The sequence below is a fragment of the Varanus komodoensis genome, unplaced genomic scaffold (assembly GCF_004798865.1).
Source record: "Varanus komodoensis strain SLA01 unplaced genomic scaffold, ASM479886v1 scaffold3, whole genome shotgun sequence".
In the NCBI taxonomy this organism is placed as follows: domain Eukaryota; kingdom Metazoa; phylum Chordata; class Lepidosauria; order Squamata; family Varanidae; genus Varanus; species Varanus komodoensis.
Window position 1 is genome coordinate 4,925,611 of NW_025335761.1, and position 24,780 is coordinate 4,950,390.

The following is a 24,780-nucleotide window of genomic DNA, read 5'->3' on the forward strand; positions in this document are numbered from 1 at the left end:
GACTTTTGATAGGGAGAATGATTACAGCAGGACCATTGGGAGGTAACATGTGAAAGAGAAGAGAAAAATATTGTCCTTTCTGTAGCCTTTATTGACCAAATGCCAATAAAAGGAAGACTGGATTTTTGCCTTTATGCAACCCTATTCAGGCATTCCTTTGCTGCACCTGATTCAAATTGCACGACTGGAGTGTTGGAATGCTTTTGCTGGCTTGTTCCTGGTCCTGCTGCCACCCAGAAGGTGGTCAGGAAGTTCTGAAGCACAGCCCCTATGCGCACGTTCAGGTTCCCAGCATGATGTAAATCCCATGCAGCTGCTTGTCTGCATCATGCACAGGGCTGTGCTTTATGTGAACATGTGAAGAAGGTATGTATGTGTAGTTGCATACATATAGTGTTAATCTCGGTCAAAGTGGCTGTCTTAACAATTACACCAGAAAAGTAGGGTGGCTACTTAAGGATTGCACTCAAAAGAAGAAATGCACCACCAGAAAAATGACATCAATTTATATGCATGAACTTATATTTAGCATTTAAAATGTGATTATTAGAATTATTTAATTATGTAACAGTCCATCTCCCCATAATACATAATACACTATGTTAATTTGTTTTCATAATTAACATAGTATTATCCCTGCTTGAAAAACAAACAAATACCTTCCTTAAAATGCTGATTAGACACAGACATGAATCTGCAGGGTCATATTGTTGTCTAAAGGACCTGTAACCAGCTGTGAGTAGGGCAAGACAGATGCACCATAAATGGCTCAAGAAGGGAGCTCTCTGTCTCTGTCCCATCCTGTCTAGAAAGCTGCAGCTGCTCCATTTCGGTCCAGCCAGCTGGGTGGGTGAGTCATCCCAGCATGTTTCCTGCAGCTACTGCTCCCACTTGGAGCCTTGAAGTGCCAGTGAGTGCTGCCCATTCTCCACACTGCAAGAGCGATATCTGTGTAGCAGGACACCCAAAGAAATACTAACCATTCTGGCCTGGTTCTTCGGGAATGTAAGAGAGCTACCTACCACACTCAGTCTTCATGCTGTAGACATGCACACAATCTGCAACAGTTTTCTTTTGGACCAGCAAAGAAACGAAAAAAAATATCCACTTTCTATTTGTCTTTTAAATAATGGGAAAAACACAGGTGGACTACAATGGAAAAATGCCATAATTTGGAACCCCCTGTCCCCAAATAGGTGAATGAGGCCGGAGGATAGCACCACAAAACCTTCTGCTGAAGGAAGGATGTGTATGATAGGCTTTGTGCAAATGTTGTGTATCAGGATGCTAGTACAAGCTGCTTTCTTGCCCAAAGCCTCAGTTACCTGACCAGGCTTGCAAGCCTCTTTCACTGAAAAAGTCAAACAAAAATCCGCTCTATGGACTGTAAGCTAAAGTGAGGCCTGTATCACTGTCTGTTCACTGAGGTTGCTTATTGCCTCTTCCACTGTGATGTAGGCAGCTTCGCTTCTTTCTGCAGAACTTCACCTATTTTATTCATTTAAATTTTCATATTCTGTCCATCCAGTTAAAAACATTTATTTATTTATTTATTTGTTTCTTTATTTATATCACTCAATAGCTGACACTCTATGGGCAGTTCACAACCATTTAAAACCATTTTAAAACATCAACTACAGTATAAACATTGATGAATGTTTAGAATTTAGAATACTGGTTAGAATGGCAGTATAAAATAGAAATAAAAGCCAGACTAAGAACTAGTAGCAATACAGAGACTTAAAACATAGTACAGGATTTAAAACAGACTGAATTGAAAATCCATTGGAAAATAAGGTCTTCACCTGGCACTGGAAAGAGCACAATGTAGTTCCAGGTGAACCTCCTTGTGAAGTTCATTCCATAGCTAGGGCACCACAACTGAAAAGGCCACTTGACTTCCTCTTAGTAACCAGCCAGTACCCAGTAAAGGCTTAGTAGCCAGCCACTTGACTTCCTCTGGAGAGGATCTCATCGAAGGATCTTTTGGAGAAGATCTTAGGGCGAAGGCAGGAATATATGGGAGGAGCCAGTTCTTCAGGTAATCTTCCCCAAGCCATTTGGGTCCTTGAAGGTTTATACAGCATGTTGAATGACTGGACTGGCAGCTGGTGCAGATGGCAAAGTACTCGCCTAATATGATCACACTGGTCAGACCCTGTTAGCAATCTCACAGCCCTGGCTTGGACCTGCTGAAGTTTCCAGACTGTTTCAAAGGTGGTCTCACCTATAATGCATTGCCATAATTCAACCATACCAGAGTGGGTATGGTTGAATGGGTAAGCGTGGCTAGGCTCTACCTGTCCAGATAAGGACATAGTTGGCCCATCACCCTAAGCTGATAAGAGCTGCTCCGTGCCATCAGGTCCACCTGTGCCACAAGTGACAGTGCTGGATCCAGCAGCAGAAGGAGGGCTCACATCATATTAAAGCAATCCAAAAGACACACCGAAACTGCATCAGAGAAGTCTGCAGCAAGAAAAACAACCATAAAACAAAGGGTCGCTTCAAACAGCTCATCCACCTGACAAGGCAAATGCTGTTTTAATTGGGTGACAGAATGGCAACAGGAGTTGCTGAAGCTTTGTGGTGCTGGCCATGTTTTCTCTGAAGAAGTTGACACGTTTTAATAGCTGGCATTTCCAGACAGGATTGGAAGAGTTGCCCTCCTGGAGAGCTCCTGCCAGTCATGGTGTTCATGCAGCCTCTGAAATGCCTCCCGCTCCTGCGGCAGCCAGTTTTGAACTAAATGGTCCAATTTGGGATAAAGTAGCTTGCTGTGTTCCTCACAGACAGGAAGCCAAGCAGGTCTACCTGTGCAGGAGTTCATTTGACTTAATTTATACTGTTAATTTATATTATTCTATGGAAGTTTATTTATGGATGTGAGCTGCCCCGAGGCTTCAGCAAATGGGGCGGCATAGAAGTCTCCTAAATAAATAAATAAATTTGTCCAGGAGGCTCCTCTTTGCAACTCAAGAAAATTATTAACTGTCTGTTGTGCATGTTTCTGAGTAAAAGTAAATTGGTAAATGGTGCCCTGTGAAATAGAACTGAGAGAAAATGGCCGCCTGATGTTCTACATCTTACTGGCAGGCTGTGAAATTGGGGGTACAATGTCACTGAGGAGGGGAAGAAAATTTCTCCAACAGTTTCTTGTGAGGCAGGCAGGGTGTCAACAACTTTTCCTCCTACTAGAGGGGGAAACAATGGCATTGGTATCCTGGCCTCCATTTTGCATTAAGCTCAAGGCTTCAGACTTAACTTTATATTAGCATTTCTTTACCACAGGTGTGGGGAACCCCTTTCAACCTGAGAACCAAATTCTGTTTTGTGGAAGCTCTTGGGGAAGGATGGCTGCATTACAGAGGTGGGAATGCAAAGGGGCAGGACCAGTATCCCCAAAATACTAGCATAGTTTTGCTTGAACTATGATAGAGCTTGTGCTTTCCATACAGGAGGTCCCAGGACCAGTCTTGGGCATCTCCAAGTAAGACAGAACAGAACTCTGCCTGATATCCTGGAGAGCTGCTGCCAGTCAGTGTTGGCAATGCTAGACTAGATGGACCGGAGGTTTAATTTTGCATCAGGCAGGTTCTTTGTGCCATATCCACTTTGTATAAAGAGGAGAAAGTGCACAAAAGCTGGGAAACCACCAAATAATCAGTGGTCAGGGGAAAGGGATGAGGAAGGAAAAGGGTGTGTTACCAGATTGGGATCCCAGGGGAGCCAAATTTGTTCTGTGGGCCTTGGATCCCTCACCCCTGCTTTACAAGGTTTTGATTTCTATCTTGGCTTCAGAAGAGGTAGCATTGCTCAATACCAGCGGAATACCAATTCAGAACATGCAATTCAGAACATGAACTAATCTGGTACCTTATTTGTCTAGATTGGGCACAACGCTTGTGTTTGTAATATAAAGAACAGCCTAGGCACCATGTGATTTTTCCAAAAGGTTAAAACATTAAACAGAACCAAGAAATTACCAGGAAGTCTAAAATCTACCTGAACCATAACCACTTTGGGATTTGGGATTTTAGCTTTCCATACCAAATTATGATTCAGCATTGTGAATCTACTGAAATAATTTCCGAATAAAGGATTTCTTTGCAGGGGTGAGGATTTGTGTTCTTTTTTTCCTGTGCAACACTTTCATGGGTTGCTTTTCCAAAGGAGGGGTCTCCTTGGGAGTTTTCAGTCCCTGGGCCAAACTGACATGTTCTGTGCAGAAATACTTGACATTTACCTGTGAAAGGTGGATAAGCATGTTCTCAGATAGGTCCATACACTGAGCATGTACCCAGTGGCCATCTCCATGGGAACAGAAGATCATGGCTGGCTTGTTGAGTTCTGTTGAGTACAAGGGCACCCAGGTGTTGATATCAATCTCACAGCCTGCAGAGCAGGTGATCCAGTAGCCTGTTCCTGACTCATCTCCCTCATCATCTTCATTATAGGTGTCAATATCATTCACATCAAAGCTGAAAGTGAACTCCTCTGAATCTTCAAAAGGAGTAGAATCTCCTGCATCTTCTGTTGAACTCTGACTGCACATTTGTGTCAGCTCTTCAGAGTCCTGATCACTTTCTCCTTTGCATCTTAACCTGTAAAGGTAGTTTGCATCTGAAACAAGTTGCCGGTTGTCTCCTGGAATGCCAAATAATACCGTTCCATTTCCCATGTCACTCCCAAACCAGATCTTGCTGTGCTTGATTTCTGGGGTCCATTCTGGTGCCTCCCTTTCCATTATCTCTATCTTGTTATCTTCTACATGGACTGTATTACAAACCATCCTCTTCTGGTTATCAGAATGATAGCCCCCAACAATGACAAATTCCTGGTCTTTGACCTGGGTCATGATGGCACTGGACACTGAAATACCACCTAGCAAAACACAGCAGCTAACATCTGGGCTGCCTAAGGGAAGGTCAACCTTTATTCTATAGAGATTTGGGGGTCTGGTATTATTTTCAATGGAATGGCCTCCTATGATATAGATGGTGTCATTTCTGGCAAGGGAAAGATGAAAAGAGAATCCACCCTGAAGCTCTGGGAGGGCATAGGAAGTGGAACATCCAAAATCAGGGTCGACCAGAAATATCTGTGGCAGACAGTCAACCACAGTGTTCCAGTTTTCAGTTGTCCTCTGTCCAAGAGGCATGTATGATCTTCCTCCAATTATAATGATCATACTTTTATCTTGACTATGGACCATATTAATGGTATGACCATATCTGGCTTCAGGGATCTCCCCAACTAATTCTTTCTCAATACACTTAAACGTGACTTTCTTGATATTCTTGTTGACCATGCTCATGACATAGAGCTTATCAGAAAGTTCATTGTTTGGTGTTTTCCCTCCATGGATCATGTACTGGATTTTTCCAGACTGCATCAAACTGAGAGCACAGATTGCAGGGTATCGTAGAGGGGGAAGGTAGCAGGAATCTTTGGAGAAGTTTGCTGGTTTCAGTTTGAGTTCTTCCTTTTTGAAATCAAGGAGGAAGACTCCAGTAGGACAGGATCTCTTTGGCCAACCTTTCTGTCCAAACAAGAAAAATTGTCCATCAAAGTTCATCACAGAAAATCCTGGCTGGACCAGGGAAGAATTAACAGTTGATATCATCTGAAGAGACATCTTCTCAGGCAAAGAAGCCATGATATTGTCAATATCTGAAAAATAGAACAAAAGATGAGCTATGATGTGATTAAATCCAATCCTGTTGGCAATGTGACCTTGCGTGAACATACCAGGTCACCTCTCTTCTAGGGCCACTGCCTGTCAGTGGAAGTAATTCCTTGACAAAAATGCTGTGAGAGCCGGAACATGAAAAAGAACAATTGAAAAGGCAATCAAAGGACTAAATTACAAATCTACTGCTGGAAAGACCATCTGGCTCAGCATTCAGGCAGAAGGGTAAACTTTCAGTGTTATTGCTTTAAGTGAGCTCCTGAGAGAAGCAGAGCAATATAAGCCTGTAAGTATGTCATCACATTCTTGATCAATGTTAACAGCAGAGCAACAAGGAGAAGGAATGTGAAAACAGGGACCAATATCAGGAACGACTGATCAGGTTGGGCCAGTTCTTTAGGGTAGGGCTCCTGAGAAATGGGGGCTTAGGGTTTGCAAGTCTAGTTTAGCTGTCCTGTCTTAGAGCACATGCATTCGGCTGTTTTTTGCACAAGCCCTGTTGACACAAATGGGATACGTGCAAGAGAACTATGCATAGGATGTCCAGAGTTATGAGTCCAAGAGAACATGGGCACCAATCTAGCTGCAAGCATGGGCTGGGTCAGAAAATCTAGGCCTTCCCTCTCCCCACTGCACTGTTCAGTGTGATTTTCTGACCAGATCTATGTGACAACGTCAGGCTGTGTTTAAAAGGCTGCATATTCGGGCCAGTTGCATTACACAAAGCGAGTGCCAACAGATTGCTCTGATGATAGCATTTTTCAATAGCATTCTCAGTGAAGAACAATTTTGACATGAGAGTTGTGTGAACAAAATAAAGCTTAGCTTAGCTGACTGTAAAAACCAATTGTTCCTTGATCCACCACTATCATTTGTCTCCCAGCTAGCCAAAACAAGAAGTAACTGTGATAGCCAGCAATGACTTTGTACCCAGATTCTTTTCAGTCTATTTGCTGTTTGTTTAAAGCACCTCGAGAAGACATTTCAAGTTCACATTGAACTTGATTCTTGTTTCTGAAATGGGGGCCCTGGGCATTTTCCATGAAAGATATTTTGCTTTTGCTTGGTAGGTCATAAATACTGACTCAAAATTTATTTGAGTGGTTGTGGAATATACTGGGAAAATGTGTATGGAAAGGCTCTATTTCGCCCTTGGCCATGAGCCTGAAGAAAATGAGATGACTATGACCACTCTGCTTCCTCGCTTGTGTGTTCTTTGTCTTTCTCCCATTTTAGGACCTTTCTCTGGCATAAGCCTGATAAAGTAAATGATGCTGCTTAATACCATAATTCAAATCCGTGAGCCACGAGTCCTGCTGATTTAAATGAATCCTATTTCCTTGTATTGATTTTGGCTAAGTTAATAGTCAACGTGTGGCCCTCCAGATGTTTTGGTTTCCATGGTTCCTTACCTGGTTCCTTCATGGCTATGTTGCTTAAGGCTGATGACAGCTGTAGGCCAAAACATCTGGAGGGCCACGAGCGGTTCATCCTTTGGAGACTACACTGATGGCTCAATCTATTTTAAATTCCTCTCTCAGTGAAACTGCCAGAAATGTCAGTATTGCCATCAGGAGGAAGCACCTTCTATGTTCAGAGTCCTTTCATGAAGAGAAGGCCAACCCTTTGTCTGCATTTGATTTTACTGTTATATTTTGAAGCCTTTTAAACGGCAATGCTGTTTATTTATCAACCCGACATCTGTTATGCTTTAAAGCTTTAAATATGATTAGATTTGCATTAATGCTGCATGCTAGAAATACATTTCAGATGTTTCCTTTGACTCACTGCACCACACTTCAGTCATGGTTATTTGTCAGGTATTTAGAATTAGTGGTATATGCCAAAGGTTCCATGTGTGTATGGGGGAAAGTCACCAAAAATTACACTATGTGGCAGCACTTTTTGAGTGGCCAGCAATTTATGTGTAGCGGCTGAATGCCAACGTGCAGAAAGAAGGATTTGCGGTGGCATGGCACTGTAATGTGCTCACCGCATAGCAACTCGTTTCGTTTGACTGCAGCTGGCATGTGTTCAGCACCATTCGCCCAGGGAGAGCTCCGTATTTGTGTGACTCTATAGGTGTGTGCTTATGCACACGTATAGTAAGGCATGAGACAGTGGAGAAAAATAAGCAGAATGCCGAATGCTTGAGAACAAGAGTAAAGAAGAGCCCAAGACAAGCAATCACCGCTTCAGAAGCACATGGTCACCGTGATGCAGGGAAGAACAAATCTTTCAGGGTAGGGGCCACTTTGCTCCCACCCCACTTGTTAGATCCTGTCAGGAATGTCATTCCCCCCTTCCCCCTTTTCTTTTCTTTTCTTTTCTTTTCTTTTCTTTTCTTTTCTTTTCTTTTCTTTTCGTTGGAAGGAGGCAAGGATCTGTACCTCCTCCCAACATGGTGACTGGCCAGGCTGCTCTGCACTCTGATCAGATCAGCTTTAGCAGTGAAGATACCCCCCGAGGGCTTCTTCCAGGGCATGGAGCTTGCAGCCTAAATCCCACCATCTGGAGAACTTCCAGGATATGGTGTGGTCCAGACTGGGCTGCCCTGCAGGCTGCATTAGTCCTGTGGGCCAGAGGTTCTGCACCCCTGTTGTAGTGTCATTTCTTTTGACATCACATTCCTCTGTCATCAGCATATAGCCAATCGGTTCTTCATCAAAATAAGCACAGTAGTAGTGCTTATGATCTCATAAGCCTTATCCACAAATATCTTTATATTTATGTGTTCTATATATAAATATTTGTTGTTAGAAAATAAACATATGCATTTTGATTCATTCCACCAGCAGTAGGAGACAGTTGTGGAATGTGACTTCTACCTCCTCTTTTCTTCCACCTCATGCACCTTCCCCATCTGTTCTGGAGGGTCCTCTAGATTTGGAGGGTGCATTGGGGACTGTTGAAGGGAGGAAGGAAGTCCCAGGAAGGACAGGCCCAAGCCTGTTTTGCAACATTGTTGGTCTGGTGGTGCCTCCATTTGATGCTCTAAGTTCTTTGGTACAAACCCCCACTGCTGAGTTGCTTTCAGCCAAAGACAACAGGTCACTTGCAGAATCTAATAAGCTGTGAGACCCTGTAATATGCATGTAAAAATGAGTAATGAAAAATGCAATACCTTTAATCTTTGAGCCAGAAGATGCTGCATGAAATTGATAAGTTTCTTCACTTGAATAAGCTATCAAGAACAGACAGGGCATGCACGGGGTGGGGGGAGGGCAGGGGAGAAAAGAGTGATTCATCATGAGTGACCTCTCATTCTTTGGCAAACAATTAGTACCCTGGAAGTACTTCATTTCAAACCTGTACCAAAGAGTCCCTTTTTATTTTTTAACTCTATGTTTTCTTAAAGTATTTTTTTAATTACAAAGGTACTGATAGGACTAAAATAAAACACACAAATAGAATATAAAAGAATTAAAAAGAAGGGAAGCAGGGAAACAAGCCATTCTACTTTAAGGCTACAATCCACTATGTGCTCAGCTGGGAGTAAATCTCATTGCCCTACATAGGACTTGCTTGTCAGGGATGTGCATAAGATTGCACTACAATTTTAATTTAGAAGGTTAGTCATCTTCTCTAATGGTCTGGTAGAATGGTCTACTTCAAAACATGCCATGGAATTCACTAAACTGGACCATTACATGATTGGTGTATATATAAGCATGTGATCCTCTGTAATATGTGGGTATGAATAAACATGGTACAAGGCAGTCCTGTATTCACTAATAATAAACATGTTAAGATGGACCTTAAATAAAACCCCAAAGAGTTACTGAATAAACCTTGGGCCAGTTTTGTGAAGAACCCATAAGACAATGCAGCATTCAAAATCCTCACCGTTAGTTTCCTGTTTTAGGCTACTCTGCCATAACTATTCTGGTATTAAAGCATGCACATATCATTTCTCAAAAAGGGACAATTTAAAGTTACATTTGGAAATATACGACAGCATTGAGACCTACCTGGGTGATGGAAAGTTTTGCTTCCTAATAATACATTTGCACGAAAATAGAGATTCAAGTGTCAACAGTTGTGGATGTTTCTTTGACTGCTTTGTGTCACAGAAAAGAGGCAGGCAGGGAACTGTTTGTTTAGCCCCCAGATGTGTTTCTGAGTATTCATTGATGTGACTAACTGACTGTGACTACATTCCCCACTTCAGATGGTGCAGAAGGAAACCCACTATGAGTTTGTAGCATTAACCCTTTCAGACTTTACCAGCCCTGAATAATAACAGGAACTAATCTTGTTTTTAGGTTATATTTGTTTGTGTATATGAAGAAATGTTGCTTTCCTTTATTTAATGTTTATATATTTCAGATTATTTGGCATATTTGCAGCATTTTTAGAAAAGCATGCCAATTATAAGATTTCATGTCTACTTTCTACTATCCAATGATATAAGATACTTTGAAAAAGCAAGATACTATAACATTGTCTTGCCACTGCCCCAAGTCACAGGGGCAAAAATGGAATAGGATTTCTGCCTGCTTCATTAATTCCTCTCCAAGTTTTGGCTAATTATCAAAATTACCCAGAACTTGGAGCAGAAAATACAGAGGAAAAATATATGAGAGGAACTGCCTATACTGAAAGAAGCAGGACCATCCTGTTTTGAAGCAAGTAAGTATTTTTCAAATCAGGAGAGATGCACACATGTTTCTGCTTTCAGGTATAAGAAGATTGCAGTGAAACACCCTCCTTTTTGGATTTTCAGAAATGCCATACTGAGTTCTCCTAGGTTTAGCTGTAGTTATCTTTTTTCTCTCAGTAATTCATGAAATGGAGAAGCAATTTGAGAATTCATAATAGCTGAGTGAAAGTTAATATTGTAGTTGTAATCAAGAAGGATCTATGTGACTGATTGCAAGTCAGGCTTCAGCACCACAAATGCGTACTACCACAGAAACAGATGGGCTGCTGCAGCTACCCACATGCACACATCTTTTTTTTAAAGCATGGAATTTATTGTGAAATAATGTTTAAGACATAGCCGTACAAAAGAAGAACAATAGACCAAGGTCATTAATCAAAGGAAAAAGGAAACACATTGATTGAAGTCCTTAGTACTGCATGAGTAAGCATGTGGGACCATAATAGTAACACAGTCGAAGGAGACACTCACCAACTATTGTGAGAGTTTGTATGTTTTACTTACATAACCAAATCATAGTAAAAAACAACAACAAAAAACACAAAGCAAAGCAAAAGAAAAAAGCCAGTTGTTCTTAACAGGAATGTGATCAGAAGCATGAAGTGTTTCCATGCAAAAAATATATGGAAAGCACTGTGCCATAACATTTTTTTTTAAAAAACTGAGATTCCCTACTTGTTGCTCTTAAAATTTAGTTTGAACATAAAGGTGTTCTCCCAAAGTACCACATACTTGCAGATTTGGGATTTATTTTAACCCTTTTGGAAATACAAAGGTATTTTTTATAAACAAATGCATAGGTTAGTTCATGCCCCACTTTCTAGTTTTTACTAATAACTTGGCTCATCCCACTTACAGCCTCTGATATGTGAATTGTGGCAGCTTATCAAACTTTCTGCTAACATTCATTTGATTGAACTTCAAGACATGGAATTCACAAGTTGCCCTGTTAAGGTAACTCCAAGGCAGGGTGACCAGATGTGAAGGAGCCAGAGCTCCTCACAGTAGTAAAGAAAGGGCCATTCAGTCCATGCACTTTTCTCACCACAGCCTGGCAAGCTATAATTTGTTTTGGAAAAAGAACTACCTGGTTAAAGATGCATAAACTCTGTCCTCCTATGCATCTGTTCAATGTATTCCCAGGCTGTTCTTCATGATAGGATCCCAGGTGAACTATGCAGTCCTTTAACAGGAAATCAGAATGGGCACATGGTCAAATGACAACGGGGACAGGTATGTTTGAAATCAGTCCTAGTTTACTGAGAGTCATCTCAAAGTGGCAGTGTGAAACCAAGCAGGTTTGTTCCTGAGAAATGTTAAGCCTGGGGATGATCCAGCCTGCTTTGAATTATTGCACAAAGACGGAGGGAGAGGGATGCCTTGACTCTATATCATCATTGGTACTGTAGGGTGATGTCAAGATCCTGACTTAGAGTGCATTGCTTGAAAGCAATGGGTCTTCGTTGCAGCGTGTTTTTGTGCATGGCAATTGCATTGAGTGGGAGTGGGACTTTCTCCTAATTTGTGTCCTCCTGACTGGACTGTGGGCATCACGTGAGATGGCCTTTTCAGCTAACTCTAACGGAAAGTTGGGGCGAAAGGAAACTCATTGATTGTCATTCAGGTTACAGCTCTGTCTGTGAGCTTCCGACAGGCCACACTTGACTGAAACTACTGACAAACCACAACTCAAGTCTGACAGACTGATAGCTTTCTTTTCTCTTGTCTCACACTTCCAAGCTCTGCCCACACACTCTCAGTCACCAATCAGTTCTCTTACTCACTCATCCTCCTCTCTGACTGCCCTTGCCCTTCTTAAACTTACCATAGTTAATGAAACACAATCTTATAACATTAAATCATTACAAGCTACTTTGCACATTGAAGATTGTGGACTTGACCCCTGGCATCTCTACGTAGGGCTAGGAAACAAATTACCTGTGACCCTGGGCAGCCGCTTCCAGCCAACACATCAGTTCTGGGCTAGACTCACTATCAGGCAGCTTCCTTGGTTCCCCTGTTGTAACATACATTGCAAGCAAGAAAATCTGCATCCAAATCAGGTCTGCAGCAGAGGGGACTGCATTAAAGCCCTCCTAGGCCCCATGACGGGTGGAAATCCAGTCTGAGACTGTGCTTACCGTACAGCTGAAAAAGCAAACCAAGAAAAAAATGGCACACCTACATATTGGGGGATCTCGGGGTACTGGTTGACTGCAGGCTAAACATGAGTCAGCGGTGTGACACTGCAGTCTAGAGGGCGAATGCCACCTTTGGTTGCATAGCCAGAAGTGTGGCTTCTAGATGGAGAGAGCTTTACTACTACTCTATAGGACTCTAGTGTGCCTGCAACCAGAGTATTGTGTTCCGTTCTGGACTCCACATTACAGGAAGGATATAGCCAGGTTAGAGTCAGTGCAGCGTAGAGCCACAAGAATGGTAGCTGGATTGCAGGGAGAACTGTATGAGGTTAGACTGAGGGAACTGGGTCTTTTCAGTCTGGAGATGAGGAGACTCCGAGGGGATCTGTTCGCATGAGGGGGTGTCATACGGAGGTGGGTAAAGACCTGTTTGCCCCTGCAGAGGAGGGCAGGATGTTCTCCAATGGAGCAAAGCTCAGGGAGCCAAGGTTCAATTTGGATGCCAGGAAGTACTTCCTGACAGTTAGGACCCCGAGGGTATGGAATGGGCTTCCATGGGAGGTGGTTGAAGCCCCAGCAATGAGGGTGCTCAAGGATAGGCTGGACGTCCACATGGTAGGCATGTCATGAGTGGAGCTGGCTGGAGCCAGGGGTCAGACTAGAAGGCTCAGGAGGCCCCTTCTGACTTGCTCTGTTTCTGTGTTTCTGTCTTGAATGTAATGTGTTTTGCATCTTGTATAGGGAGCAATGCAGGCAGAAAATAATTATCCTCTGTCTTGTGTGTGTATGTGTTGTCTACATAGTTGTGTAGTAACGTTTTAACATGGCAGTTCCAGTATTTCGCTTGTTCGGTTTTTTTGCAGATTGCTAAAGATAAGTGGGCTGTAAGAAGCACAGCACATTCTTGAAGCGCACCGCTCATAATGGGAAGCCCGTTGCCAGGGCCACGCTACATTTTTCATTGTTTAATGGAATTAATAACTGTGTAATTGAAAGCATGCTAATCCTCAGCTGACCTGCCTCCATGATTCAGTGGTGGCATTCCTCATTTGGCTTAAACAGTGGGGAGGAAGACTCCCATTTGGGAAAGCATAAATTGATTCTCCACAATCTGCTGATGATCAGCAAAGCTTAATGAATGATTGCCTCAAGTAACCTTATTACAAAGAACTTGGATGGATGAGAAAGGAAAAAAATGCATATTTTTCACAGAAAAAGAAAGTAGTTTCTGCTTCAGTGAATAATTTTCAGAGACTCTCTTTGGATCTTCCAATGTGGAAAAACAAAATCAGATCCTTGGCACTCTTTATGCCTTGGAGAATCTTATAACAAGTGTGGCTGTTATTATTAATGTTTGTTTGTTGCTTAAAATATTTTTTGATTAATGTGACTCCATGCTGAGGAAGCTAGCAGTGCAAACGAGAGTGAATCAGGGTCATATACCCCGTTGAAATGAATGCCATTTAGGCTGGAATCCTGCTTCCTTGGGCACAAAACCACAGATCCATTGTCCTGATCTGGGCCTCCAGGTTCGCCCGGTGGCACATCCCACTCTCCCCAACCACTGATCACTTAGTGGTTTCCTGGCTTTCGAGCAGTTTTGTTTCCCATTCTAAACAAGCAATGTTAGTTGCTGACAGTAAGAGTTTTGAACTAAAATATGTTTGCGGTTTTGGCCCTCCTCTTTAGCCTTTAGCTTTTTTGTCTTCAGGATATGGCCCCTGAGAGCTTTTCCAAACTGGAATTCACCCTTGGACTTCAGCACCTCTGCTGTATCCACTCACCTGGGATGAAGCATCATTGTACATAGTGGGACTTAGCTCTTAGTAGACATGCATAGGATCCCACTGTCAAGGGTACAAACACTTAGGGCTTGATCCAAGTGTGAACTCTACAACTGCAGTTCTAAATGACTAGTTCCAGCTCCCAGTGACTACTTCTAGACTTCTAGTGACATAGGTATGTGAGGGGATGTCATGTGGAGGAGGGGCATGGCCTATTCTTCTCTGCAGTGGAGGGCAGAGCATGTTCCAATGGGGCAAAACTCAAGGAACCAGGCTTCTGGTGGATGTTAGGGCCCCTAGGATATGGATAGGCAACCAAGGGAGGGGGCTGAGGTCCCATTAGTGAGCGTGTTCAAGGAAAGACTGGACAACCACATGTTGGGGATTACATGAGCGGAGCCGGGGGTCAGACCCTTCTGACTTGCTCTGTTTCTATGTTTCTAAAAACTTAACAATGAGACATGAAGTTCCATTCTTAAACAATGTGCTCAAGTAGCCATAAGTCTCACTGAATACAGTGGGGAGTGCTTCCAAGCAATTATGCATAGGAATTAACAATATCACACCCCCCCTCAATATATTTCACCCCTTCAAGGGGCAGCACAGACAGTATGTTTACTTGGGACAAGAGTCATAGGGACCTGCAGACAGATAAAATCCATTTATAAATAGGAAACCAAGTGATTTATTCTTACAGTTCAGCTTATCTCCACCATTTCCAAATACTCAGAATGACTTGAAGGGTTGTCAATTACTCAGGAAAAAGTCCTCCTCCTCCCCCTCCCCCTCCCCCTCCTCCTCCTCCTGTCCAGTTGCTAGAAATGCAAGGCACAAGGCTGTTCTCTATTCCACAGGCATTTCTTTTAAAGCCCCATGCCTTCATTGAATCATGTTCATTCAAAGAGTACATATGTGCTTCTTATTCAGAAGGCCACTGCTGTATCCAATCTTTGCCATCACTGACTCCAGTTCAAAAGATCAGGTGCTGGGGGTGAGATGCTGGAGGGCCACCACTGTCAGTCACCACAGAAACATTGGGATAGATGGCCAAGTCGGAGCTGGATTATAAGACAACTTCTGCGTGTGTGCCTCCTGGTTTTTTGTTCATGCAAAGCGATCTCGTTTGACAGGGTGCTAGGGATGCACATTGCATTTCTGTTCGTGCAATCTAGTTGCCAAATTGTGTGGCACAGATTCCCCAGCCTTCCACAGATCTGAGGGCTGCGTGGGGTGTGAGAATGCAGAGATGAATGAAAAACAGTTTCACCAGCAGTTTCTATTCTTTTGGCAGATGTGCAGGGTTGCTTACTGAAATATTTTTTAAAGTTATTACATAGATGTGATGGCTGATGGTATGTGGTATAATATAGTTTTTACGGCACTTATGTCAAAGACTCCAATCCTATGGATACTTACCTGGAAGTAAGTTCCTTTGAGTGAACTTATGTTGGAGTGAACTTACACAGATGTGTGTTACACATCTGCTGGAGTTTGATCTCAATTGCTTTGGCTCAGCTGACATGTGAAATGGTTTTTAATTACTGACTGCACTGCCTGATATTGATCTCATGATAGTTTGGACCATAGCAGGCATATGGCCAGAAAAGAAGACTTCAGTTAGTTCTTATCGTAAAAGTATTCACTTATAAACACTTTCCACTGATTTAAACAAGAACAACACTTGGGAAAACAGGCTAAGTATGTCTTGTTGCCCCTGCTACCATGCACTCATCTTTCATTTCAAGAGAAGAAAAATAAAAAACTAACGTTTGAAAGGTAAGTCTTATTCTTGGAGAAAACAGCATCCATGAAAAGGGTGAGCAAGGGGAGACATGATAAAGATAATGCATGCTGTGGAGATAATGAAGAGGGAGACATTTTCTGCCTCTCCCATAGCACTAGAACCTGTGGTCATTCCATGAAGCTGATTGGTGGGAGGTTTAGGATGGACAAAAGGAAGTACTGCCTCTTCACACCACGTATAGTTAAATTAAGCAATTTGCTGCTGTGAGAACTGGTGACGGCCACCAATCTGGATGGCTTTAGAAAGGGATTGGGCAGATGCATGAGGGAGGAGGCGATCAGTGGCTACTAGCCTTGTTGGTATGCGTTCCCTCCTTTACCAGAGGTGGCCTGCCTGAATACATCACTTGCTGTGGAGCTTGGGCAGGTGGAGGTCTTGCACCCATCCTGCTTGAGGGATCCTGTGGGCAGCTGGTTTGCCACCTTGTGTATGGAGTGTTGGACTAAATGGGCCTTGGGTCTGATCTAGCAGGTTATGTGCTTATATCCATCATTCTGTAGCCCCTGTCACTCTGTGACTAGCACACCCTGTATTGGTTTATGACTGTCTCAGCCTCCAGGATGCTCATTCAGGATTTTCGTGAAGAACTGGAACCAGCATCTGAGAGTATTCTTTGTGGGTGCAAATTATTGTAATCGTGTCATATTTGTTTTAGGCGCATGGATCAAATAGGTTGTTGCTCTGAAGTATAACCTATTGGTCCAGAAAAAGTCAGCCATGACTAGCTATTCTTCCCTATTTAGGCATGATGGTTGAAAGAGTGCATGAATGTGGGTAAAGGCGACAAGGCTCCATTTGGTCCCACAAACAACTTCCATGTGTTTGCTGGCGGGGCCCCAAGCCTCCCAATCTCTCTCTGTAGGGCAAGGTCTGCAGCAGATTACTACTGGCTTTTGCTTGAATGCAAATGCAGCTGCTTGTGCAATGAGGGATCTCAGCAAAGCATGGTTCCCAGTCACATGGAGATGTCTAGTAGCATTCAAGTGAGCTTGAAAAGAAGCACCTTGCAAACATCAGGGTGCAAGCACGCTGCTCAGCATGGGGAGCTGGGCAGGGCTGGCACAGGAGCCCATCCTTCTTACCTCTGTCCTGTGCCCTATTCTGTGGACTATAGTGGACCAGGGCTTAAATCAGTCCATCTGTCCCTCTCCATCTCAGTTCAGTCCATGATACTCCAGAGGAGAGTTGGGCACTGTGAGACTTTTTTTCTTTTTGTTACAGCCCTGAAGACCAGCCACCAGACTCTGCTACCAAATATATACCTATAGAATCAAACGTGCAGATCTTAAAAGATCCGCTCACCCCCGATTGAGGGTCCCAGTCCACAACAGCATCCTTGCACCTGCTCTAGAGTTGTAATAAAACATGTAGCTGAAAGATATGAATTTAAAGTAATGTCTGTTTTGGCTCTGAGTCCAGGTATTTGAGTACCAGAATTGAATTAAACTCAGTCTTTCCACGCAAGAATCCACTCCTGGTGATCTCAGAGTTCTGTATCTCAATAGTACAATTTAGGGCAGGGGGAGAGGCATTCTGATACTGCTATTGTTCAATAATTGACAATGAAACATCCTTCTGCTCTACAAAAACAACCCAGAGCTCTGTCAGTAGATCCAGATCGGTCTTCTGCTCATCCCTGCTTTAGAATGCCCAGGAAACACAAAATAGGATGGTGTAGGTGGATGAGAGAAGATTCGGTCCTCCCTGGCTGGGGTCAGTGGAGGGTTGCTCAGGATGGGTTTAAGTTAATCATACCTTTATTTTCTCCTATATCAATGAATGGTTGCCATTCACTCCTATAGGGAAAATAAATCATTTTATTTAGGCATTAAGCTGGGGTAAGAGCAAGCCTTCCTTCCACCTGAAAGGGTAAGGAACTGCTGACAGTGAATCTGCTGTATCTTTCAGGAATGCTTGCCACACACAAGGCTTGCCTCCGGACACAAGCAATCCATCATAGCAATGGGTGTTTTGCTGGTTAGGATTATAAAGGTTGGCACCCAAGAAACCATGCAAAATACAGTTTTTCAATCCTGTGGTGCTCTTTTGCTTTCTCTAATGGGAGGTGATGTAGAAGGGCAAGATATTAACAGTGATTACTTTGATTATTTATTATTGCCTGGATACTCTTTTTTTTTAATAGACGCTTTTGTAAAGGGCTTATAGGCTAAACTGGCCTGCTACACAATGAATGGTGTTCAGATTAATGACTGTAATAACGGAACAGTAATGAAAAATAAAACAACATTTCTTCCTCTTGTAAAACCACTAGAATTTGCATAAACCACTCCGATGGTCTGGTAAATAATTATCTGCACAGTCAGTCCCTAGAGAGATTAATATTAGCTTTGTTTTTGTGAACATTTTTAACGAATTTCGAGGGTTTTTTTAAAAACCCACATCCATTCAAAACAATGTGTTTCTTTTTCTATCAACATCACTACAAAATTAAAGTGGCATGAAAGACAGTGGTTTATTCTGGGGCTGCAAGTGGAACTCGTCTGTTTTGGTCTATTTAAAACCATATTCAGCCATTGTGGTATAGTAGACAGAGGACTGATTTTATATTAGCATCCCCCCACCCACCCCGGCCCAGGTGTGGGATCTTGCCCCAGTCTAGGTAGATCTTCCCTCAGACACAGAGTCAGGGGCAGTGGAGGCTGCAGTGTCTGCCCAGCTGTAGGTAACAGGGGGCCAGACCATTCCGCTCATCTTGGCTTCCCACCACCTGGTGAACAGGTGAGAGCAGAGGCATGGGAGACTAATACAGCTTATCTTTCTCTGTTGAGAGGCTTAACCTGGGTGGAGGCACCTGCTGATCCCTCAGTGATCTAGTGCCTGGGAATAGGGCAGCAGGAGGAGAGCTCTGCAGAAGAAAGTGTTTCAGGGACATCTCCTTGGGCATGCCCTCAACAACAGAACATGGACCAGAAACACACAATCAGGTGTAGCTGAGGGTTGAGGGGCTGGTTTCCCTGGCAGGACCAAGTTTTGGACAGTGATGCATATGGGCCACTTCAGTGTAGATAAACATGGGGAGTTTTGTTTCTCAAGGGCTTTGTGGGAGACAACAGATTGCTGGCTGGGGATGTTCTAGTCACCTGTACTACTACAACAGAGGCTGAGACTGTGTGTGGGTCCCCGAACCGAGGGATGGGTGGGTGGGATCAACATATGGGGCTCATGGATTTTCTGCCCAAAGAGGCATTAGAGGCTCCTAGGTCACCTGGACATGCAACCAGTGACTGCCTGGGGTGTAATCGAGAGCTTCTGTAGGGCACTACCTCAGTGAAAGGGTTCTAACATGACTCTCAAGGTGATTACTGGAGGCCAGCACAGAACAAAGGGGTTCAGATTCCCATGCAGCTCTGAGGCTCCCCACATGGCCAGTCTTTCAGTTGACTCAAATGAGATAAGCCTCTGAAGAAGGGTAGCAGAAATAGGATCATGAACTTTTCAAGTGCTTGATTGTTTTCAGAGCACTTAATTTACAGATCATTTATTTGACAAGGTCAGGCAAGCATGTGGAATCCCAGATCTTGTTGCACTCCAACTCCCGTTAGCACCGGATAGCATGGGTAATGGTCAAGAATGATGGGAACTGGAGTCTGACAACCACTGGAGCACTGGGAGGTTCCTCAGCCTATTTGGACTGCACAATCTTAGGCATTAATAACAGGGAAATGGATAAGAATTTCAACTTTGTGGCTGGATGAATCATTAAGTCAGGTTTTCTTCTTGATGGCATTTGAGATACTCTCTGTGTTACAAGACTATCCATGACGGACTCCCATGCATTGTGAACATCCTAATAGTGGGTCAAATTTGGTTCTGTACCGTGCAGCCAATCTATACATTGCATAGCAGGTTGCTGGAGGTTAGCCTCTCATTTACTAGCTGATGTGCCTCCAGTTTGGATCAGAAGCACCCCACACTGACATGGGAGGATTAAATTTCCTTCACCCTGTCTTTCCTGACTCCCACCGCTGCATGGCATTGCATGTGGGCCTGTAATATCTCATCGCCTTTTTATTACATTAATACCTTGCCTTTCTTCCTCTTGCAGAGAGCCCAAAGCAGCTTATAAGGTTTCCTACCTCTCCATTTTATCTTCACAACAACAACCCTATGAGGTAGGCCCAGGATGGGCCATAACCCACTGAGTTCTTGTCCACTGATGAAGAAAGGGCAAAGTCTGTTGATGGAAACATTTTAATATTTCAAAATCTCCTCTCCGGGTTGGGGAGCAGGATTCCAGGGGGAGAATAGTGTGCATATGGGGGGAAAGGTTTAATCTCCTCCTCCCAATATGCGGTGGTCCCAATTCAAATTGGGGCCATATGTGCTTACATTACAGTAAACAAACAAAGCAAGCAAACAAGATGAGTCAGCTGCATGTTGTATGGTTAACACAATACGTAATCTGTCGCTTAGCTGCCAGTTTATGCATGTCACAATGGCCCTTTTTGGGATAGGGTTCCATTGGTGTAGCTCAGTGTGGAGGGGCAGCACATAGTGGGACAGAGACCAACATCGCTCGGCATGAGGTGCCTGATCCTGCCTAATCTTGGAAGCTAAGCAGGGTCCGGCCGGGGCAGAAGTGGGATGGGTGACTTGAGTATATGATTCTATGATTATTGCTGTCAACTGCCTAGAGAGCTTTGGCTATGGGCAGTATAAAAATGTAATAATAATAATAAAAAAAAAATAATGAGGTACAGTGGATGCCTACGTATTTCCTGAGCCGGCGACGGGATGCTGCCCTGCCCTGCATGTGGTAGCTTCTGTTTGCTATTGCGTGGCTACAGTGAGTGCAAACAGTACATGAAATTGCAGAAATATCACAGCAGGGTGGCAATTATCAAGTTAATTAAGAGAAAACAATCAGCACTGGAGCAGCCACTCATGGGAATATATGGAATTAGCAGGATGGAAACATGTAAGAAGATGCTTAACTGCTTTGAGGACAGCCTGGAAATGGTACAAACTGATATTCATGTGTCCTTGTGGCACTAAGGACATGCAAAATATAAAGGCACTTTTGATGTATCTTTGTATAGTTCTTACCAGGAAAAAAAAGGAAAGGTATGGAACCTCAAGCTTGTCTGTAAGTCAACATTTTTGCATTTATGTATTTAGAAGTATAGCTTTTGAAACTTGTTGGGTTATGGGAGGACCACCCAAATATCAAGCGTGAAAAAGGCACACATTAAAAAACACTCCTTTTTATTGTAATGTTGCTTCTTCTAGCACTGAGCCTCTGGGTGGTTATTATGATGTCCGGTTGATAAAGATGATAATGATATGTGGTGCATAGCATACGAAAAAGAGATGTCTCTGCCCCAAAGCTCTTACAATCACAATTTCAACAAAAGCATATGGGAAGAAAAAAGAAGAAATGCACAGAGGAAATATTGTCTTTTCCTTTGATAAGAATCTTTGTGGGACACATTTTTTTCCAGCATTGGAATGTTGCATAACATCTTTACATACTTAGGTATAACAATAGGTTTGCCCTATTTCTTAAGCACAAGTAAGCAAATTGTGTCCTTCCAGATTTCATAGCTTACACTTCCATCCTTCATCACTACTGGCTATACTAGTTGAGGCTGATGGGAATTGTAGTCCAAAGCATCTGAAAGGCAGCGAGTTGTTAACTCTTGCTCTTAAGGAAACCGTTAACTCAGTATAAGGTTGTGAATGTGTAAAAGAGGCCTGCAGTACCAAACAGGCCACCAAATACGACTTTGGGCAAAAAAAGCATTGCAAATCTGAATCCCTACCTTCGTCTTAACAAAGTTCTGCTCTGGATCAAGCTTGAGAGCTCAAGCTTATCTCGTTGATAAACGCTAAATAGAGAGGCTCTTTAAATCAGCCTTTGAAAATGACCATGTCAAGTTCACATTGCCCAACCGCATTCTATTAAGAGTAATGTCCTCATCTTATTCCAGAAGCAATGTGTTTTCCAATCACATCACGTGGCATGCTCCACTGACTGGCACTCAGCCTCTCGCTTGTCCTTGTCCTTCAGGTAGAATTGGGCAGCAGTCAGTCACAGGCACTAGAGCAGAGAAGCAGGTGGGAAAGGAGTGGGAGAAGAGAGAAGAAGCACTCTCGATGTTGCTTCCCATGGCGACATTTCTGCTCACAGAAGCCAGAAAAGGTAGCAGCTTAGAGGAAGGTGGCACTCATGGCAGGGGCCTTGCCATCACCGCCAGTTCAGCTGCTCCTTTGGATCATGCAAGCAGAAGGAGAAAAAGCTGTTTTCCCCTGTCTGGTGCCTCCAGCTGTTTTGAACTTCAGTTCCCATCAGCCTCAGCAAGCCGTGCAAATGGCCAGAAATTCTGGCAGTTGTAACCCAAAACATATGAAAGGTGCCAAGTTGAGGAAAGGATGCCTTCCATCATGTGCCTTTGGCTATCCCTCTGGGCAGTGGTACAAATAGGGTCCAGCAGAAATGAGCAAGATAACAAGAAAGGGGGACAGAACTGAACAGGTGGACGCATTCAGGGTTCCTGCTAAGGGTATTTGACCAAGCCACTCTCCACCCCAGACTCGGAGCCTGCACTGCCTATCCTGATGTCCTCCTCCAGAGATATCAGGGCTGTCCCAAACTAGAAGCAGGGTGAGGTGCCAAGGCTCCGGCACCAAGCAAGATGGATGGTGAACTGTGGTGTTCTGCTCCTCTCATGCACCAGGAGGGCCTGACATCATACCTTCCAGCGGGTGCTCCAGAGCATCCCACCAGGCTTCTGATCTGGCATTTCCTGCAGAAAGAAAGAGGCCAGAGGGGCTTTCTGAAGTAGCAGCCCACCAACCACTCTTTCCCTCATTGTGTGTGGCTGGAAGAAGTAGCTGCACATCTCTTGGGGGAACCCTGCAAACTCCTATGGGAGCCCCATGAGGTGCCATGAGCATCTCCCCGCTGCTTCTTCCAGTTATGCAGCTCTTCGAAGAGCTGAAACTGCAGCCGTGCTGGCAAAGCAGGACTGTGGGGTGGGGGCAAAAGCTGGGGGACAGTTGTGGGAAGTGCATCATCTCTCTTGCCACAGGTGCAAAGAGACTTGTGTGGGACCTGAGATATTGCAATATGTGTCTAAAGGTATATATACACAGGACTGTGTATTTCTGTGCACAAACATTTGATATCACCAGAAGTAAATGGCTGCAAGGACCTGAAAAGGGCTGTACGTCATGGTAGAACACAGGATTTATATGCAAGAGGTCACAGCGCTAATTCCTGGCATGTCCAGGTAGGGCTGGGAAAGACCTCTGCCTGGAGCCCTGTTGCCAGTCACTTTGGATAATTCTGAGTTAAATGGATTAAGGACTGTCTCACTGTAAGGCAGCCCCTGTGTTCTTGGGAGAAACTGTGCTTCCAAAAAAAAGCACGTTTTTGCATTTGTGCAGTTTCAGCTTTTTAAATCACTCAGAGGTGTTTAGCGGTTCATATTATGAGCTAATGGCCTACAAAAGTTTCAGTTAAAGTGCAAGGATTTCCAGAGCTGTAGCCCAGCGAAAGATGGTTCTCAGTTGCATCACATTTTCATTTTCTTCCTTTTGCCTCCCCAATCTAGCTATTTGGGTTTAACAAAGTCAAGCTGAAAGAAAAAAGGAAAAAGAAAAAAAGGGAATAGGGCTAGTTGTGGTTTTATTGCCAAATCGGAAAAGAACTTTTCATTTTCACATCTGAAGCAAATTTAAAACAAGGATCATTTTTTTGCATCATGTATTCTTACTTTAAAGGGATGCAAGTGCTCATTTGAGTAACAAGGTGTGCCCTATTTTTAGGTATCTCTTAACTTTCATTGCCATACTCTGGAAAGGTGGTGTGCAAGTGGTCTTATATGTTGCTGCTCATCAGAGTTTACAGCTCTCTCAAGGTCCCTTCCTGCTCTAGTCTTCATAATGAGGGAAGTTTATCCACTCTTTTTCTTTTCTACATTACCACCAAACCTCTGAACCGCTAATGATCATTCATCATTAGCTGACTCCCACATATTTTTAATTCCTCTAGGCCATTTTAATAGATCCTCCCTCCAGCCCAGGGTGGGCGAGATCTTAGTTTACTTAAGACAGTCCTTTCTTTGAAGCAATGGAAGCTGGTGGCTCCAATGTCAGTGGAGTGTTACAGCCACTCCAGGATTTAGCCTGAAGTTTATAAGGATCCATAGTTCAGAACCCTAACTCCAAACTAGGTTCAGCACTATGGAGAGCCCTAGACTGAAATCTGGAGTGTATATACTGCCCCATGGGTACCTGAGTCACAGCCACTGCTGATTTGAAGGCATCCTTCATCTGAAGAGTCTCTTGCCCATCCTCAGTTTGGATTAAAGGCTCCTAAGAAGGGAGAGCAGAGTTGGCCTTGAAAGGTTAGCACCTGGACAGCAGCTGGGTCAGCTGGTCAAAAGCTTTCCCACTATGGTGAAATGTATTGCATTTCTATTTCAATTATAGTTGTTCTTTCTAAATGTTCACCTATCCATACACATGGACATATGTATGATTTATTCAATATGGTGCCTTCTTGTTGTCTTCCTTTCTAGTGACACCAACCCCCCCACATTATTATTATTATTATTATTATTATTATTATTATTATTATTATTATTATTATTACATTTCTATGCCGCCCCTTGCCAAAGCCTCGGGGCGGCTTGCAACACAATAAAATACATTGAAATACACTAGAACAT

General features: G+C 43.4%; 1 protein-coding gene across 1 annotated transcript; it reads right to left on the bottom strand.

The window, feature by feature from the left end:
• Nucleotides 1-4,075: 4,075 nt before the first annotated feature.
• RAG2 (recombination activating 2) lies at nt 4,076-5,659 on the bottom strand. The gene has a single exon (XM_044436599.1). It carries the CDS (start codon nt 5,657-5,659, stop codon nt 4,076-4,078), a length of 1,584 nt encoding a protein of 527 aa, XP_044292534.1.
• Nucleotides 5,660-24,780: the final 19,121 nt, after the last annotated feature.